Below are 14,806 nucleotides of genomic sequence, written 5' to 3'. Positions count from 1 at the left end.
TTTTGCATGACAAAATGTTCTAGTACTCTTCCAGGAACAGAAACCTTTTATAATTGAAAGAATTTAATTAAAACCAGAAAGGCTTTATGTGATCCAAATAGCCAAAGGAATGGAGATATTGGGAAATTAGGGAATAATCTAAGTTCTTCATAAGCAGAGCTAATAGGGCATCTCATCTGGAATAAGAGAAGTATTGTGCTCTTGAATGCATTTGTGTGTAGCCCTTGAGATTTGAAATGCCACTTCAAAACAAATTACACATTCAACATATCATTCAGACTACAATCATTCAATCTGAAGGACCTCAGACTCATTTCTAGAGACAGAAAGCTTTTGTAATTTGTTCTTCTGTGACTTCCTCATGGGTGATATGATGGCTATATTTGATAGCTTCTTTTTATACATGTTTTCTTCATACCGTCTGTAATTGATTCATTTTTCAATTGTATGCATTGAAACCTCATAGATACACATATCTATCAATAACTTGTCATTTGGTATGATCCTATATCATATCATTCAGACCCCACTTTGTAGTGGAATGACTTTTCTAGAGCTTCTTTACTGATGACAACTTAATGAAAGGGTTATATAACAGGGAAGTTAACATTTTCCTCTTTTTGGCCCAGCAGGGGCCTTTGGTATTAATGAATTTCTTAGCCAGTCATACTACACATGCCGGAGTGAATCTTTTGCCCTTTACTTTTCCTCAGCTCTTTTTATCTTTTTATGTGAGAGGATCCTGGATATAGCCCCTTTCTATCTTTTGTTTGCTCCGTCAATCTGTCCTTTTTACATCTACTAGAAAATATAGTTCGAGTATTTTTCCTGTGTAGACAATCTTTATTAGCAAGTGTTAAGAGTGCAAAAATAAATATTCCAGAAGGATGGAAAAGAAGGCAGGGCATGGCCCCCCTCCCGCAAGTGAGGGTCCTGTAACTAGGCCAGTGGGGTGGGAGCACTGGACTTGCTTGTGATCACTTTGGGCCAAGCACCCTCCAAAGAACAAGCTTCTTGGCAGGGGGACTGCTCACAACACGCAACACCTCAGAAGAGGCATGGGTTCCGTCCCCCTTAGGCTGCTTTGGCTTCTGCCCACTGCACACCTTGACAGCTTCTGGGTGGGGATATTAGGAGACTGAGCTAAACCTATCCCTCTCTAAACCTAAGAGGAGGTGTGAGCTAGCTAGGTCCTGTGGAATATAAGAAAGCTACTTCTGGTTGCTTTCCTAGGTCCTGTTCTTCTTTTCTGCACACTTATGGCACAATTTAGATTTTTAAAGATAATTTTCTACAACTTCTTTAATGTTACTTCTGTCAATACTTTTAGATTCGTGGGCAAAATCTTTTGCTATGAGGCTAAACATCTGAAAATATATTCAAACACAACACTAAGGTCATTGAAAATTAGAGTAAAATTGTATTAAATTTTACTGATCATGGATTTAATTATTCCACAGGTAAAATAACTCCTTAGGTCAGGATGCACAGTGCATTTCCTCTTGAACGAGTTAGAAAGTCAATAAAGTAAAATTTTTTCCTCTTTTTACAACTTCAGTACTATACTTCGATCCATGCTTTTAGTACTTTCTGATTTCTAAATTATGGAAGGCACTGTCACTTTTGAGTTGAACACTGAAATTTTCCAAAGCTAATTCTGATGTGCTGTCTGAAGCAAGTTTAAATTAATAAATTATACCTGCATTAAGAGAAGTCAAGTTCAAAAAAATGTATAATATATCCATAGTTTATCAGCAGCAGTAGTATGCATTTTGGAGCAAAAACAAAATCTTAAACATGTTGGTCACTCTTACCACACCACACTCAGGAAAGAATGTTATGTAGCAAAAGTGAGCCCTCCTATTAAAATCACTTACGATCTTATTATGTACCACACACAGATATTGAGCATCTATTAGAAGACAATATGCTCCAAGAAGATAAACTCTGATTCCAAAAAAGCATTTAAAAAATCTGTACCTCTGCTGCTTTATTTCCTTCTTGAAGTTCCGTTAAAGCCTGCTGAAGCTCCGGCTCAATCTTCTTAGCTTTTTCAGCAGCTCTCTGCTTTTCTTCTTCACAGGAGATAGCAAGTATGCCTAAGAACAAACTTGCCATATAAAAGGCAAACCAAAAACTTATCACAACAAAAAATATCATGTAGACCTTCCCAGAAGCATAAAGGATCTAAGGAAAGGTGGAAAACAGGACAGAGAGGAAACGTTATTTGTCTTCCTGCAATCTGTTATTTTTAAATGAAAAATGAAATTTTGTTATGAAAATAATTTAGTTATAAGTGGAATGTAATCACAAGACAGCTTAAGTACTGGCTCTACCTGGAGAAATAAATGAAAGCTCTTCAATTTAGACATATATGTAAGGTACAAAATATATGGTACAAAACCAGGGAAGAATTTAGTAATTTAATTAATTCAGGCTGAACATCTGACTTTTATGTCTTCATTAACAGAGTAAACATGTTGAAAGGAAAAAACTATCATCTTTCAATAAAGAAAGCTGGACAGTCTAAATATGAAAGATTATTTACTTTGAAGTAGAATCTTTAACTATACGAAGTGTAATAAAGTCAAAGAATGACTGTTTGGAGATTACTTTCCTCTGAACTTTATGGAAACATCACAACGAAGTACAAAATCAGGTCTATTCAAAGGGGTGAGGAACAGGAATATTTCTATATCTGTCGGAATACCTGCTTTGTTGATGAACCTCTAGACAAATCACAAAGGAAAGTTATATCATTCACTTATATGAAGTCATTTGTGGATAGAAAAATACAAAATTGTAGATTTCCAAACTGCGCATTGACTAGCTTTTATTTCATAATAATTACCTAAGATATATCAGAAAACTTTTAAATTTATAAGTAGATATGACAAATCTAAAATATAGTCCACTGATTTATCTTCATTGATTAAAAGTATATGAACAAATTTCAAGAAAACAAATGGGAATAGTTTTAATTTTTAAGTATTCATTTGAATCAATAGACAGGTATTTACAGAAAATACTGTGTTGATATAACAGAGTTAAGAATGTTTACAAATTAATACGACCTTCTAACATTTAGTCAGAAATAATTTCTTATTAATCTATAGTATGTTTTTCTTTAAAGGTATTTTTAATAAACTCGATTATCCCAGTGAGTCAGCTATTTAGGATGTGGTTAAATATTTTTCCTACTAAATGGCTGTCATTTACAGTATATTCAGGAGTTAGTAATAGATATCATGGAGTACACTGCAGGACATGTATATTAATAAATACTTTATGGTTATCATTTTATTAATTCTGGGCAAAACATTCGTGTGGTATTTACCACATAGAAAAGAGATGAAAATTAGACAGGCAAAGATCTCACAACTGTGGGGGAATGCCTGAATTCAAAACTTTTGCTCTTTCCCCTATATGAAGCTGATGGCGAATAAAAGTATACAATCTTATTAGAATGGAAAAGTATACAAATTCTAGTTCTATTATATTTTAGCAGGAAATAGGGGCTAATTATACCCCTTTGTCATAGATTTGTTATGAAAATCAAATGAAACAATGTATGAGATGATCTTAGCTCATGGCAAGTATGCATTACGTTAACTATTGCTAAACATAACTCCATTCCATGAGGATTGACAATCTGCTTTGTTCATTTCCGTACTGATGCTGTATCAAAGAGTACTTGGGTCAAATAAATATTTGTTGAATGAACGGAGAATGATATCCTCTAAAACATGAGCTGTACTCTTTGGGAATAATTACCAAATTTCCCTAGCCACAGTCAGTCTAGTTCAGTAGGGCAATGCTCAGAGTAAAAAACAAGTCCAAATCAAAGCAAACCTTATCTACACTAGTCAATAAAAATTTAGAGTACAATAATGATGAAGGTCCTGTAAGACTCCAGCACCAGGGCACTCCCAAACTGATTTCTCATTTCACTGGTTGTATGAGAGGATTTCCTTTAGACCAATGTTACCAAGAAAATTAGCTAACGCACTTTGAAAGCTGTAAAAAAAAAGGCAAGACGTTCACTATTATATAAAGTAACATAACCCATGAATATTTACTTATATTTTTGTTTATTAAAACTTCATCAAACATTTCTATGTGTTAGATGCTGAGAATACAAAAATTAAAATAAGACCAAATACTTCTTCTTAGGTAGTGTATCTCCTAGTGGGAGGAAATGCTGAACAAGCAATTAAAATAAGCACTACCTGAGGCAATTATAGGGTACCATGGAATTCTGATGTAGAATATGTACAGCTCTAAAAGAAGAGGTTGGGGAAAAGCTCAAAAAAGAAATATAGCTTGGAGGCAAAAATCTGAGGCATGAGACTGAAGATGGAAGAAACTTGAATTTGTACACACTGAAACAAGAAATTACAGGAAAAGGTCATTTAGGAAACAGCAAATCTTTTTGACTGAAATAAAGCAGAGAGTATATATTGGGATATTTTGGGAAATGAATCTGGCAACAAATGCTGAGACTAGATTTTAAAGGGCACTATGGACAATGCATATGGACTTTGAACTTCATCTCACAGAAATTTGGAAATCACTGAAGGATTGTTAGGAGAATAACATGATGAGATTATTTTAGAAATAAGAAGTTTACAGTGTTGTGGTGGAGGCATTGATGCTTGTCAAAATTTTGGGAAATAACAATATAACTACTCTTACAAAATTAGAAAAATATAGTTTGCATAAAGAAAAAAATCACTTGTAATATTTTCATGTACTTTTACTAGAAATATAATTATACTACAAGCATGTTTGGTTTACTTGATTTTCATTTAATAATATATTATGAATCTTTGTACCAAAAATATATTATATTATCCTTATCATTATTAATGGCCTGTAAACACACATACACACACACCATAATTTACTCAATCATAAAAAGTATGGTGTGTGTGTTTAAAAAGAGTGCTCTTCTTCAACTGTAAATACTTTTGGAATTTAAAGTAATTTACTTATTTTATCTAATATCCTTTGATATTAACTATGCTGCTGAAATGACACTGCATATTCCACTATACTGGAACTTTTCTTAAAAGAAAAATTGAATCTCTATTTTAATGAGCACGTATTATATCCTTCTGAGACACTATGGCACACAAATCGTCAGTTATAAAGGAGGACTCTCAGCATTTTGATTTCAAGTCTCATAACAGCAGGCTTTCTGCTATTACAACTGGAACCTGATTGAATATTAAAGGAGAATGAGAAGAAATAGAGAATTAAAGAGAAGGAGTACATTGTGGGCATTCAACAAATAATTTCTTAATACATGGTAATCTCATAGGTTCAATTTTTTTGTCTAAAGAATTAGTACTTAGAAATGCTCTTTACTTAGTTAATGTCAAACGTCTGAGACCACAGAGCAGTATAGTGATCTCTGGCAGATACATGTGTTTTAACTTTCGGGAGATTACCTAAATGCTCTGATCTTAGGGTCTTCATAAAAAAGCGCATATACATATTTATATCCTTGTAGGATTGTTTCAAAGATTAAATAAGATATCAATACCATACATAAGAACACAGACTTGGGCTCAGTTTTAACATAGAGTTTGACATTAGGTTATTCTCGTCCTCTTTTCTTCTGTCCTCAAATTCTTCTTCACATAAAAATTTAATACAGTGTATTATATTTGATCATTATTTCAGAAAGGAGGAGCATGGCACCATTTTTCTGTGCAGTGCAGATTCTCTGTGTTCTTACCTGGTGATAAAGTGCTTCAGGGTAATCCTGCATCATTAACCGAAATAGGGCTAATAAGGTCCAGCCAAAACTGTCAAAATTTGTGTAGCCATAATCAGGATTTACACCAGCTTTTACACACACATATCCTTCAGGACACTGACTAATTAAGACACAGAAAAGAAAAACTGTTTACTCTTAGGTGACTTTCAGATTATGGTCAAATCATAAATACATAACATCTGCCCATGAATAATAAAGGGCTCCCTCTTCCACAGGAAGTAGTCTTCTCCCAAACAGTTCCCGGCGGAAAAAGCTGCATATGAGTTAGATTTTAAGTTGATATAAGTGAACAGTGTTAATTAAACTAAAAGACAACAGGCCTTCACAAATGGTTTTTGCTAAGCCTTTTGTTAAAGATTTCTTTACTACCCAGTATCAAAGTGAAAGTATAACTGACGGAAAATAACACTGATAAAAATAAAACTGTAGTAGTTTAGGGTTTAATTTTTAAATGATATCATCTCAAACCCTTACATCCCATTATTCAAGGGTGAGAAAAATTTTATTATCAATAATTTATAAGCAGAACTGGAAGTTTGGTAGAAAGATGATTAAATATTTATTTCATTTCCTTTCATGGAGTCTTCATACTTTTACCTACTGGGGCTTGGGTGTTGTGGTCCATTATGACAGTAGTGGCCCAATAAATCATGCTTCCTCCATCCACAACTTTCTGTAGTTCCTCCTACATTATTGGAACTTTGGCCATGTGACTTGTTTTGCATACTTGTTAATGGTTAACAATTGTGATGCAAACAGAGGTTTAAAAAGTACTTGTGTGTTGAGGCTTGTTAAATTGCTGACCTACAGAATCTGAACAAATGAATTTTTGTTCTTGTCTTAAAGCACCAACTTTTAGGATAGTTTACCATGCAGAAAAGTATGATGGCTGCAGGTAAAACGCTGTATGACTTTCTCTTCTGGCCTTGACATACTATATCATTGTGATTCTGTCTATCCATGACCAGATATCTCCAACAAGCATTTCAGGTCAAATTTAATTTGGAATGTCCATTGAAAGGGTTAGCTTGAGTGGGATGGGGCAGAAACGATGCGATGAAATCACAATCTGGACTTGAAAACAGAAAGGAAGCCCAGAAGTAGGGTGGCAAAAAGAGTTGAGTAAGCAATATGTCTAAATCACCTTAATACAACTAAACTACATAACTCATGTTCCCCTCTCCCGTGTGCTTTTTTGTCAATCTGTGCCCAGAGCCTCTAAGAAAGAGCTGAGTTTACAAATGGGTGTCAAGTCATCCCGGCTTAGGGAAGTAACATAAGGAATTGAGTCATAGTACTGCTGTGTACCTTCTTAGTACTGCATAGTACCTTCTTATCTCTTCATCTGAAATTATAGGACAATAAAACTTGAGAGTTTTGTCATCTCACTGAAGAATTATTTATAAGTACTGTTTTTAAGAGCAATCAGCTTGTGATTAATGTAAATTATATTCATTAAAGACATACAAGTCATAAAATAAGTGAAATAACATCATATCTTTAATTTTTTTTTCTTCAAAGTCTTCGGGCTGAAGAACAAATTACATTGTCTTTCTTGATAATTCCTATTAGCTCTGGGGCACACTGAAAACAGAAAATCAGATTCTTATTTAAGTCCCAGCTCTTCCATTTGCTAACTTCTTGACCTTGAATAAACCATTTAGCTAGTCTATCCATTATACTTTTTTCTGTAAAATCAGATTAATAGTATTCCATATTGTACACTTCTCAGCATGGTTTTGATGGTAAAATGAGATTATGTAATCAAATGGGAACCATTAATAAAAGCAATAATCATTAAATAAATACTATTGATCAGGGATACTGAAACGGAGCAGGACCCTATGGTCCTTGCTCTCCCATGTCCTCATCCTGACTTTTGTCTGTGGAAAAACTTTAACCAAAGAATAAGTTTAATCGGAGAAGTGAGAAAAAGTAGAAACAAAGGAAAACAGTCAAAGGAGACCAAATAATAATAGTTTAGTCATTAAACATAGTTAAGGACCTTTAGTTCCTTTTCAAGGGCTACAGATAATATTCTGAGCCATATCCTGTGAGCTGTCTATAGATGATGAAATCCCCACCAGGTGGAAGAAGTTAACTACATGAAGACCAGACTGTAGCCGTGACATGAGCTGCCATAATTCCAAGAACTGGCCTCAAGGAAATGGGAACAAACCGACCCTGGAACTGAAGATTAACTGTACTTAAAACAATCAAAATGATGCTGGTCAGACCACCGATGACCAATATCAAGATGTCTGTCAGAGCTGGCTGCGCTGTTCCTGCCTGTAGCCCCCTCCCTCCATCTATAAAAGCTCTTGCTCCCTGATTGTCAGGGCGGTGGGGTCAGAGTCGGCCATTGGACACAGGCTTCCGCCCTCTCCCCACCCCACTCCCTGCTCACGGTTGCTGGTACCCAAAATAAAGCAAACTTTCCTTTCCACCAACCTGGCCTTTTTACCGGCTTTTGAGCGTTGAACAGCCAGACCTCACTTCTGGTTACAATAGAAGAAAACATTAATACCACTTACCCAGCATCTGTTCTGTTGCCACAAAGAAGAGCATATCTTTCTCCTTCCAAATAATAAAAGTTTTCTGTTTCTGAAAAATAGGAAAGAAATGATATTCCATATCTAATCTTGAGTGGACAGCATATCTGAAACCCAATTAAATCTGTACAGATGAACATACTTCTGTACAGTGAGAAGGAAGGAGCATAGAGCTTGCCTCCCCCGCTTTTCTTTTAAATCTAGGAGGCTGTCCTAGCATCCAGTGTACAGGCCAAAAGACCTCTGGCAATCCACCTACTCCAGCCAGGTATGACCAGACCCTGAAAGAAAAATTCCCAAGACTAATCTATTTGAAAACTGAGGATTATTCCTTCCAGGATTTATTCCTGATGATCTTCCTGAACAGAAGACCAGAGTTTTCTGTCTCTGGGTTTAATTTCCATTCTCTTCCCACTTTGCAGCTTACTTTTCTACAATGAGTGTCCAGTGCCGCCTAATTACTTGTCCTGATATCACCTAGTTTCAATCATAATCTGAGCTAATCTGAGTCATAGCCCGTAGAATTCATCCAGGTATTTTTATCTGCTATCAATCAAAATGTAAATTGTGTATTTATAGATATCAGTTACCAGGGTTAGGAACATACATGCTTAGTAGCATTGCTTTTTAGGTTCTGAATTCAAATCACACAAATCAAACCCATGAGATCAGTCCTGGTGAGTGTGTGTGTGTGTGTGTGTGTGTGTGTGTATACAAAATTGAATTACACCAATCTCAGAAAATGTCACTTTAATTTGTCACCTAAAATAATTTTAGAAGAATTTAAAAATCATAGTTAGGAGCCATTAATCAAAACTTTTGAGTGACTGTCAAAAACCAAATGAAATTTGACATTAGAACTGAGCAGTCCCAAGTGCTCTTCTAAATACAAGGACTACGACATGGAAATTAGGTTAAATAATGTTTTGCAAATATATTTCCAGCAATTCCTAACATGCTATTTGAGAAAATGGAATGACTAGAATTGGACAAATATGAAAGTGATAATCTTTAAAATGATTTCATTATAAGATACATACTTTAACAAAGAAAAGAACTTGGACTCTATTTTCTTAGCAATAACCAGTGAAGTAGCAAAATTTTTAGTAATTAGCATATTTTTATTACAACATCAAAGAAGTTAAAGGGGATTTCATTTGGAATCTAAGATTTAACAACCATCTCCTATTGTTCTTATCACTAGAATTAAGACCATGAAATAGACCTACATAATAAGGAAACATTTCACATATATACTAATAATTTTGCATTACTTGCATCATAATCATATTATGGGATAAACCAAAGAGTAAAATTTATTAAGATTTGTTTTAGAACTTATTAAATCCAAAGTATAAATAAAATTAAGGTAGAAGGACTACTTAAGGTTAAACAATATTTTATTTTTATTAGTTAAACAATATGCTTTTGGTTTTTTCTAAATACTGTCAGAAAGGAGCTGATGATTTTAATATGAGGGAAAAATCTAATAAGAGAGTATGGCCTGGTGAAAATGGAATGGGTTTTAAAGCCAGATGGAGCTTGGCTAGAATCCTAGTTTTGCCACCGAGTGGTTATAGTATGCTAGAACATTCACAAAATTTCTCTTTACTTCTGTTTCCCTGTTGGTAACAGGGGTTATTCATGTCTTCTCTGCAGGATTATGGTGAAGATATGTGATCAGGCATGTGAATTACTTATGTATAAGGGCTAAGCAATACTTGTTTGACATTATTTCTGTTAGCCTAAAATATTTTCATTATTCATCAAAGTATAACTCAAAGCATTTAAAATGAGCAGCAGCAATTGAAATACAACAATAGTAAGAATTTCTATATTGTAGGTCATTTTTTGATTTATATGATCACCCCAAAGTTTATAATGTGTACACTTACATTTAAATTTTAAACAACTTTATCGAAGAAAGGTAGTATCATGAGGATTGTACTCTGATAAAATTGCAATTAAGACTTTGGTCATATTTATTTATTTATGAAAGGATAAAACTTGCAAGTTTTAGCAATTCCAAAGTTAGGTTTCCCTGATTTAGCTGTCTGAAGATTTGGAACTTTATTATCCTGATAAAGGAAACTGATCCAAATTAGTACTTGAGCATAGTTATGGCATTTATATGAAGGTTGTTCTGAAGTCAAATTTGTTCTGAAATTGAATGTTCAATATTTCTGTGAAGAATGTTTTGCCAGTAAGAAAAGTTTTAATTTTTTTGATATAGATGCAAGGGATTCTTACCTCGAATATAATAAGGGTTTCCAGTTCTGTTGTGCAGTGTTTCAGTTTCATTTTCTTGGGGCCATCGCAAACATTTATGCTTCAGGTTGCCCATGAAGAGCTCCATCCCAATTAGAGAAAATATGCTCAGAAAGAAGAGAGTTAGGATAATGACCCCAGTGAGTTTCTTCAAACAATGGATCAGGATCCCTACAAAAGACTTCAGACCTGAAAAGAGAAAGGTTTGTTTTCGATAAAATAAAATATCTTAGTAAAGCAGGATTAGCAAATTTCTCCCATGGCAAATGCAGATGCCATCAAAATCAATAGCTTTGTGTTTTATAATTTAGTTCACCATTATCTAGGTCCAATGACTAAAATGAATAAAACCCTTAACTTTGAGGTTTCTGTATGATTGCTAATTTATTACACCTGGCAATAATTTAGACATAACTTAGTATTTTTAAATTAGTTATTTGTTTGTTTCTCTTTACTACATAAAGAACAGGCCTTCTCTCTTGGCTATTGCTTTTCATACCAATCACCATTATTTATAAGCATAGGTAAAGGCGTAGAGTTAAAAATCAACATGGGTTGCAAATGTTGAAACAAGAAATAGTTTGAAATAGCGGTATTCTATACATTCTTTCATTAACTTTTTTTTTTTAAACATCTTTATTGGAGTATAATTGCTTTACAATGGTGTGTTAGTTTCTGCTTTATAACAAAGTGAATCAGTTATACATATACATATATCCCCATATCTCTTCCCTCTTGCATCTCCCTCCCTCCCACCCTCCCTATCCCACCCCTCTAGGTGGTCACAAACAACTGAGCTGATCTCCCTGTGCTATGCGGCTGCTTCCCACTAGCTATCTATTTTACTTTTGGTAGTGTATATATGTCCATACCACTCTCTCACTTTGTCCCAGCTTACCGTTCCCCCTCCCCATATCCTCAAGTCCATTCTCTAGCAGGTCTGTGTCTTTATTCCCATCTTGCCCCTAGGTTCTTCATGACGATTTTTTTTTTCTTAGATTCCATATATATGTGTTAGCATATGGCATTTGTTTTTCTCTTTCTGACTTACTTCACTCTGTATGACAGACTCTAGGTCCATCCACCTCACTACAAATAACTCAATTTCGTTTCTTTTTATGGCTGAGTAATATTCCATTGTATATATGTGCCACATCTTCTTTATCCATTCATCTGTTGATGGACACTTAGGTTACTTCCATGTCCTGGCTATTGTAAACAGAGCTGCAGTGAACATTGTGGTATATGACACTTTTTGAATTATGGTTTTCTCAGGGTATATGCCCAGTAGTGGGCTTGCTGGTTCATATGGTAGTTCTATTTTTAGTTTTTTAAGGAACCTCCATACTGTTCTCCATAGTGGCTATCTCATTAACTTTTTAAGAACTCAATTTTTGGAGCTGATTAAGTAAAACATGAAAAACTTTTAATGATTAGAAATGAGAATAACACATAACTGTGATTATATGTGGCTGTATTTATATCAGAATACTTACTAATCGAGAATTCAACTTTAAAGCTAGATTTATTTAAGAACATTCATTTTTCTAATTATTAAATAATACATGCTCAATTTTGAAAACATAGAAAACAAGAAGATGCAACAACAAAAACCCCATAATTAAATTCCATTGATGAAACTACTATAAGCCTTCCTTCCTCCCTTGCTTCCTTCCTTCTTTCCATCCTTCCTTCCTTCTCTTTTTCCCTTGCTCCTTTTTTATTTGTTGGTCTGTTTAAATTTATGATCCTAATAGTTACTCAGCTCAACAATGGATGAGAATATACTAGCTCTGTGACGCTGAGCAAGTTACCAACATTTCTATGCTTGTTTTATTATTTTTTAAATGGGTATAGTGATACCTATTTCATATATCATTGTGAGAATTGAAAATCTATTTTTTAAATGACCTCCTCAGATGATTAGATTTCTTGAGTGTAATAGAATAGGGTTGAAATAAAGTTATTCCTGTGGTTAAAGAAATGTGATATCTAGAGTAGATATACAATTTTAATTGCTATCATACCGAAATACATATTTATAGCTACTTTTGCCACCTGGAATAATACTATTAATTTTTTTTGCCATATGCAAGTCTCTTTAAAGTATTACATTAGAAATGGAATTTCTGTATCAAAATATATGACCATATTTAAGTATCGATTCATACGTTCAAATTGTTGAGATGTTGAACCAATGCATAAACCAGAGACTATAAATATATAGTCAGGCCTTCACTAAAGCTAGGACATTTTAAAAAAATCTCATTGCCAATGTATTAGAAGAAAAATAAGAGATATAATTTATAAACCACACAATTCACCTGTTTAATGTGTACTATTTAATCTTTCAGTATATCCACAAGGTTAGGCATCCATTACCATATTTCTCCAATCTTTTTTTGCTGTTTTGCCCAGCCTGTTCTCCAAGTACAGAGTATGCAATATATCTGGCCTTTTTCATGGTGTTCCAGTGGATGAAAGTTGCCTGTAGATCTTATTTTTGGTATTATCACACTTGCCTGTGGGTTTATTCGTTCAACTATTTCATAATACCTCTGACTCATAGAAGCCAAAACAAAACTCAGGGTCAAGTTTTCCTAGCTGATTGTTTTTATTCATTCAGAACAACAAATCAGAAGGTATTGGTAGGCTTCTCTAAGACTCTTTCCGGAATGGGAGGTGTAAATTAGTTGTCAGCTTCTTCCATCAATGTGGTCACAGCTCCACTTTATTTAGCAGAATCTTCTTAAACTTTGTGGCATGTGGAATGCATCCTATCCAAGCACTGACAGCAAAAGCAAATTTATCTTATTTTATATTGCTTTGCTCATTTCAACTGGTTTTTAGACACAGTGAGGAAAAGAAGAGGACAGATTAGATATCTGTCTAAACTGCTATCTCTCTCAGAAGTCTAAGGACAATTTTATAAGTTCATATTTAAGACATAAGAATAAGTAAAAAAGAAAAAAATAGAAAAATAATATATTTTGATTGAGCTCTATATTTTATTATCAAAAGCATTGAACCCATTTCAAATTAGTAAAAAATGTGATATTTCTTTCTTGCCGTTCCAGGAGTGACTGAAATAAATTTGAAAATCAGATAATTCATTTATTCCAAATCTGAAACACTGTTCAATTTAACATTTCTTCAAGCAATAATAGGGGTGTTCAGATGAATACACAGAAGTACATGAAACAAAATGAAGAACCCAGTGCCTTTTCTTACCTTGGTTTAAAGGAATAATTTTCAAAATTCTCAAATTTCTTGTAATTCGAAATATTGAAATGAAGTTTGGAGGTGAATATCTTGATATATGCCTGTGGGATTAAATTGGAGTCATTTAGAAGTCATATTGGCTCTTTATACTATTTGAAACTTATTTTTAAAACCATATATCCAAATGTTTCACTTGCTTTCATTATTGCATTTTGCAAACAGTTTTATTATTGATTGGAAGGGAAAGACTGCTATAGTGCAAGGTATCCAAGTAAATATTGATCTACAAACAAATTATGAGTTTATAAAAGCTTGACACTCTGAGTAGTCATAATTCCATATCAAATACTCTATATTATGTTCATAAATACTTTGAATCTAATTGGTGAAGAGATAGTTAAAAATAAGGAAATCCACAGTTTTTTAAAGGAATAAAATTTAAGTATTTAAACTTCTGGTGATGATAATGATGGTGATGAGGTGATGACGATGATGAGAATGGTGATGGTGATGACAGCAGAAGTAAAGGTGTATAGTGGTTAAGGATACAGACTCTGTAGCCAGACTGACCATGTAGAAATACAGGCTCCACTATTTAAATTACTTAATCTTTCTTGCCTTAGTTTCCTCAAACGTAAAGTAAGGATAATAATACTTCCTAATTCTGAGGATTTGGGGGGATTAAATAAGTTAATATATGTAAAGTTCATGGCAAAGCATCTGGCACATACTAAGGGCTAAATGTTAGCTGTGTTACCTAAGTGTTAGCTAATAGCAATGGCAAGAGCAGAAATAATAATAGTAATAGTAGAAGTAGTAGTGATAATAATTTCAACGATATTAGCTACTATGTTTTGACTGCTTACAACATGGCAGAAACTAATTATGTTCTTTATAAAGGTTATTTCTTTTTCAAAAAAATTGACCCCAAGTCCACAAATAGAGTATTATTTTAAATTATTTTAACAGAAGTTTGATG

At 33.8% G+C, this 14,806-nt stretch overlaps 1 protein-coding gene across 3 annotated transcripts in view; it reads right to left on the bottom strand.

Annotated features, from left to right (window-relative positions):
• The window catches only part of SCN7A (sodium voltage-gated channel alpha subunit 7), an 88,052-nt gene that overhangs the window by 42,858 nt on the left and 30,388 nt on the right, over nucleotides 1-14,806 (bottom strand). For all 3 annotated transcript variants that reach the window (XM_073807616.1, XM_073807615.1, XM_073807617.1), the window contains exons 6-10: nucleotides 13,837-13,928; nucleotides 10,588-10,794; nucleotides 8,320-8,389; nucleotides 5,744-5,885; nucleotides 1,981-2,187 (exon numbers count right to left, since the gene is read on the bottom strand). In XM_073807616.1, the coding sequence (XP_073663717.1) occupies nucleotides 1,981-2,187; nucleotides 5,744-5,885; nucleotides 8,320-8,389; nucleotides 10,588-10,794; nucleotides 13,837-13,928 (718 nt within the window). The remainder of the gene's footprint in view (nucleotides 1-1,980; nucleotides 2,188-5,743; nucleotides 5,886-8,319; nucleotides 8,390-10,587; nucleotides 10,795-13,836; nucleotides 13,929-14,806) is intronic.

The sequence above is a fragment of the Tursiops truncatus genome, chromosome 7, assembly GCF_011762595.2.
Source record: "Tursiops truncatus isolate mTurTru1 chromosome 7, mTurTru1.mat.Y, whole genome shotgun sequence".
Classification (NCBI taxonomy): Eukaryota; Metazoa; Chordata; class Mammalia; order Artiodactyla; family Delphinidae; genus Tursiops; species Tursiops truncatus.
This window is presented reverse-complemented; position numbering and strand designations above follow the sequence as displayed.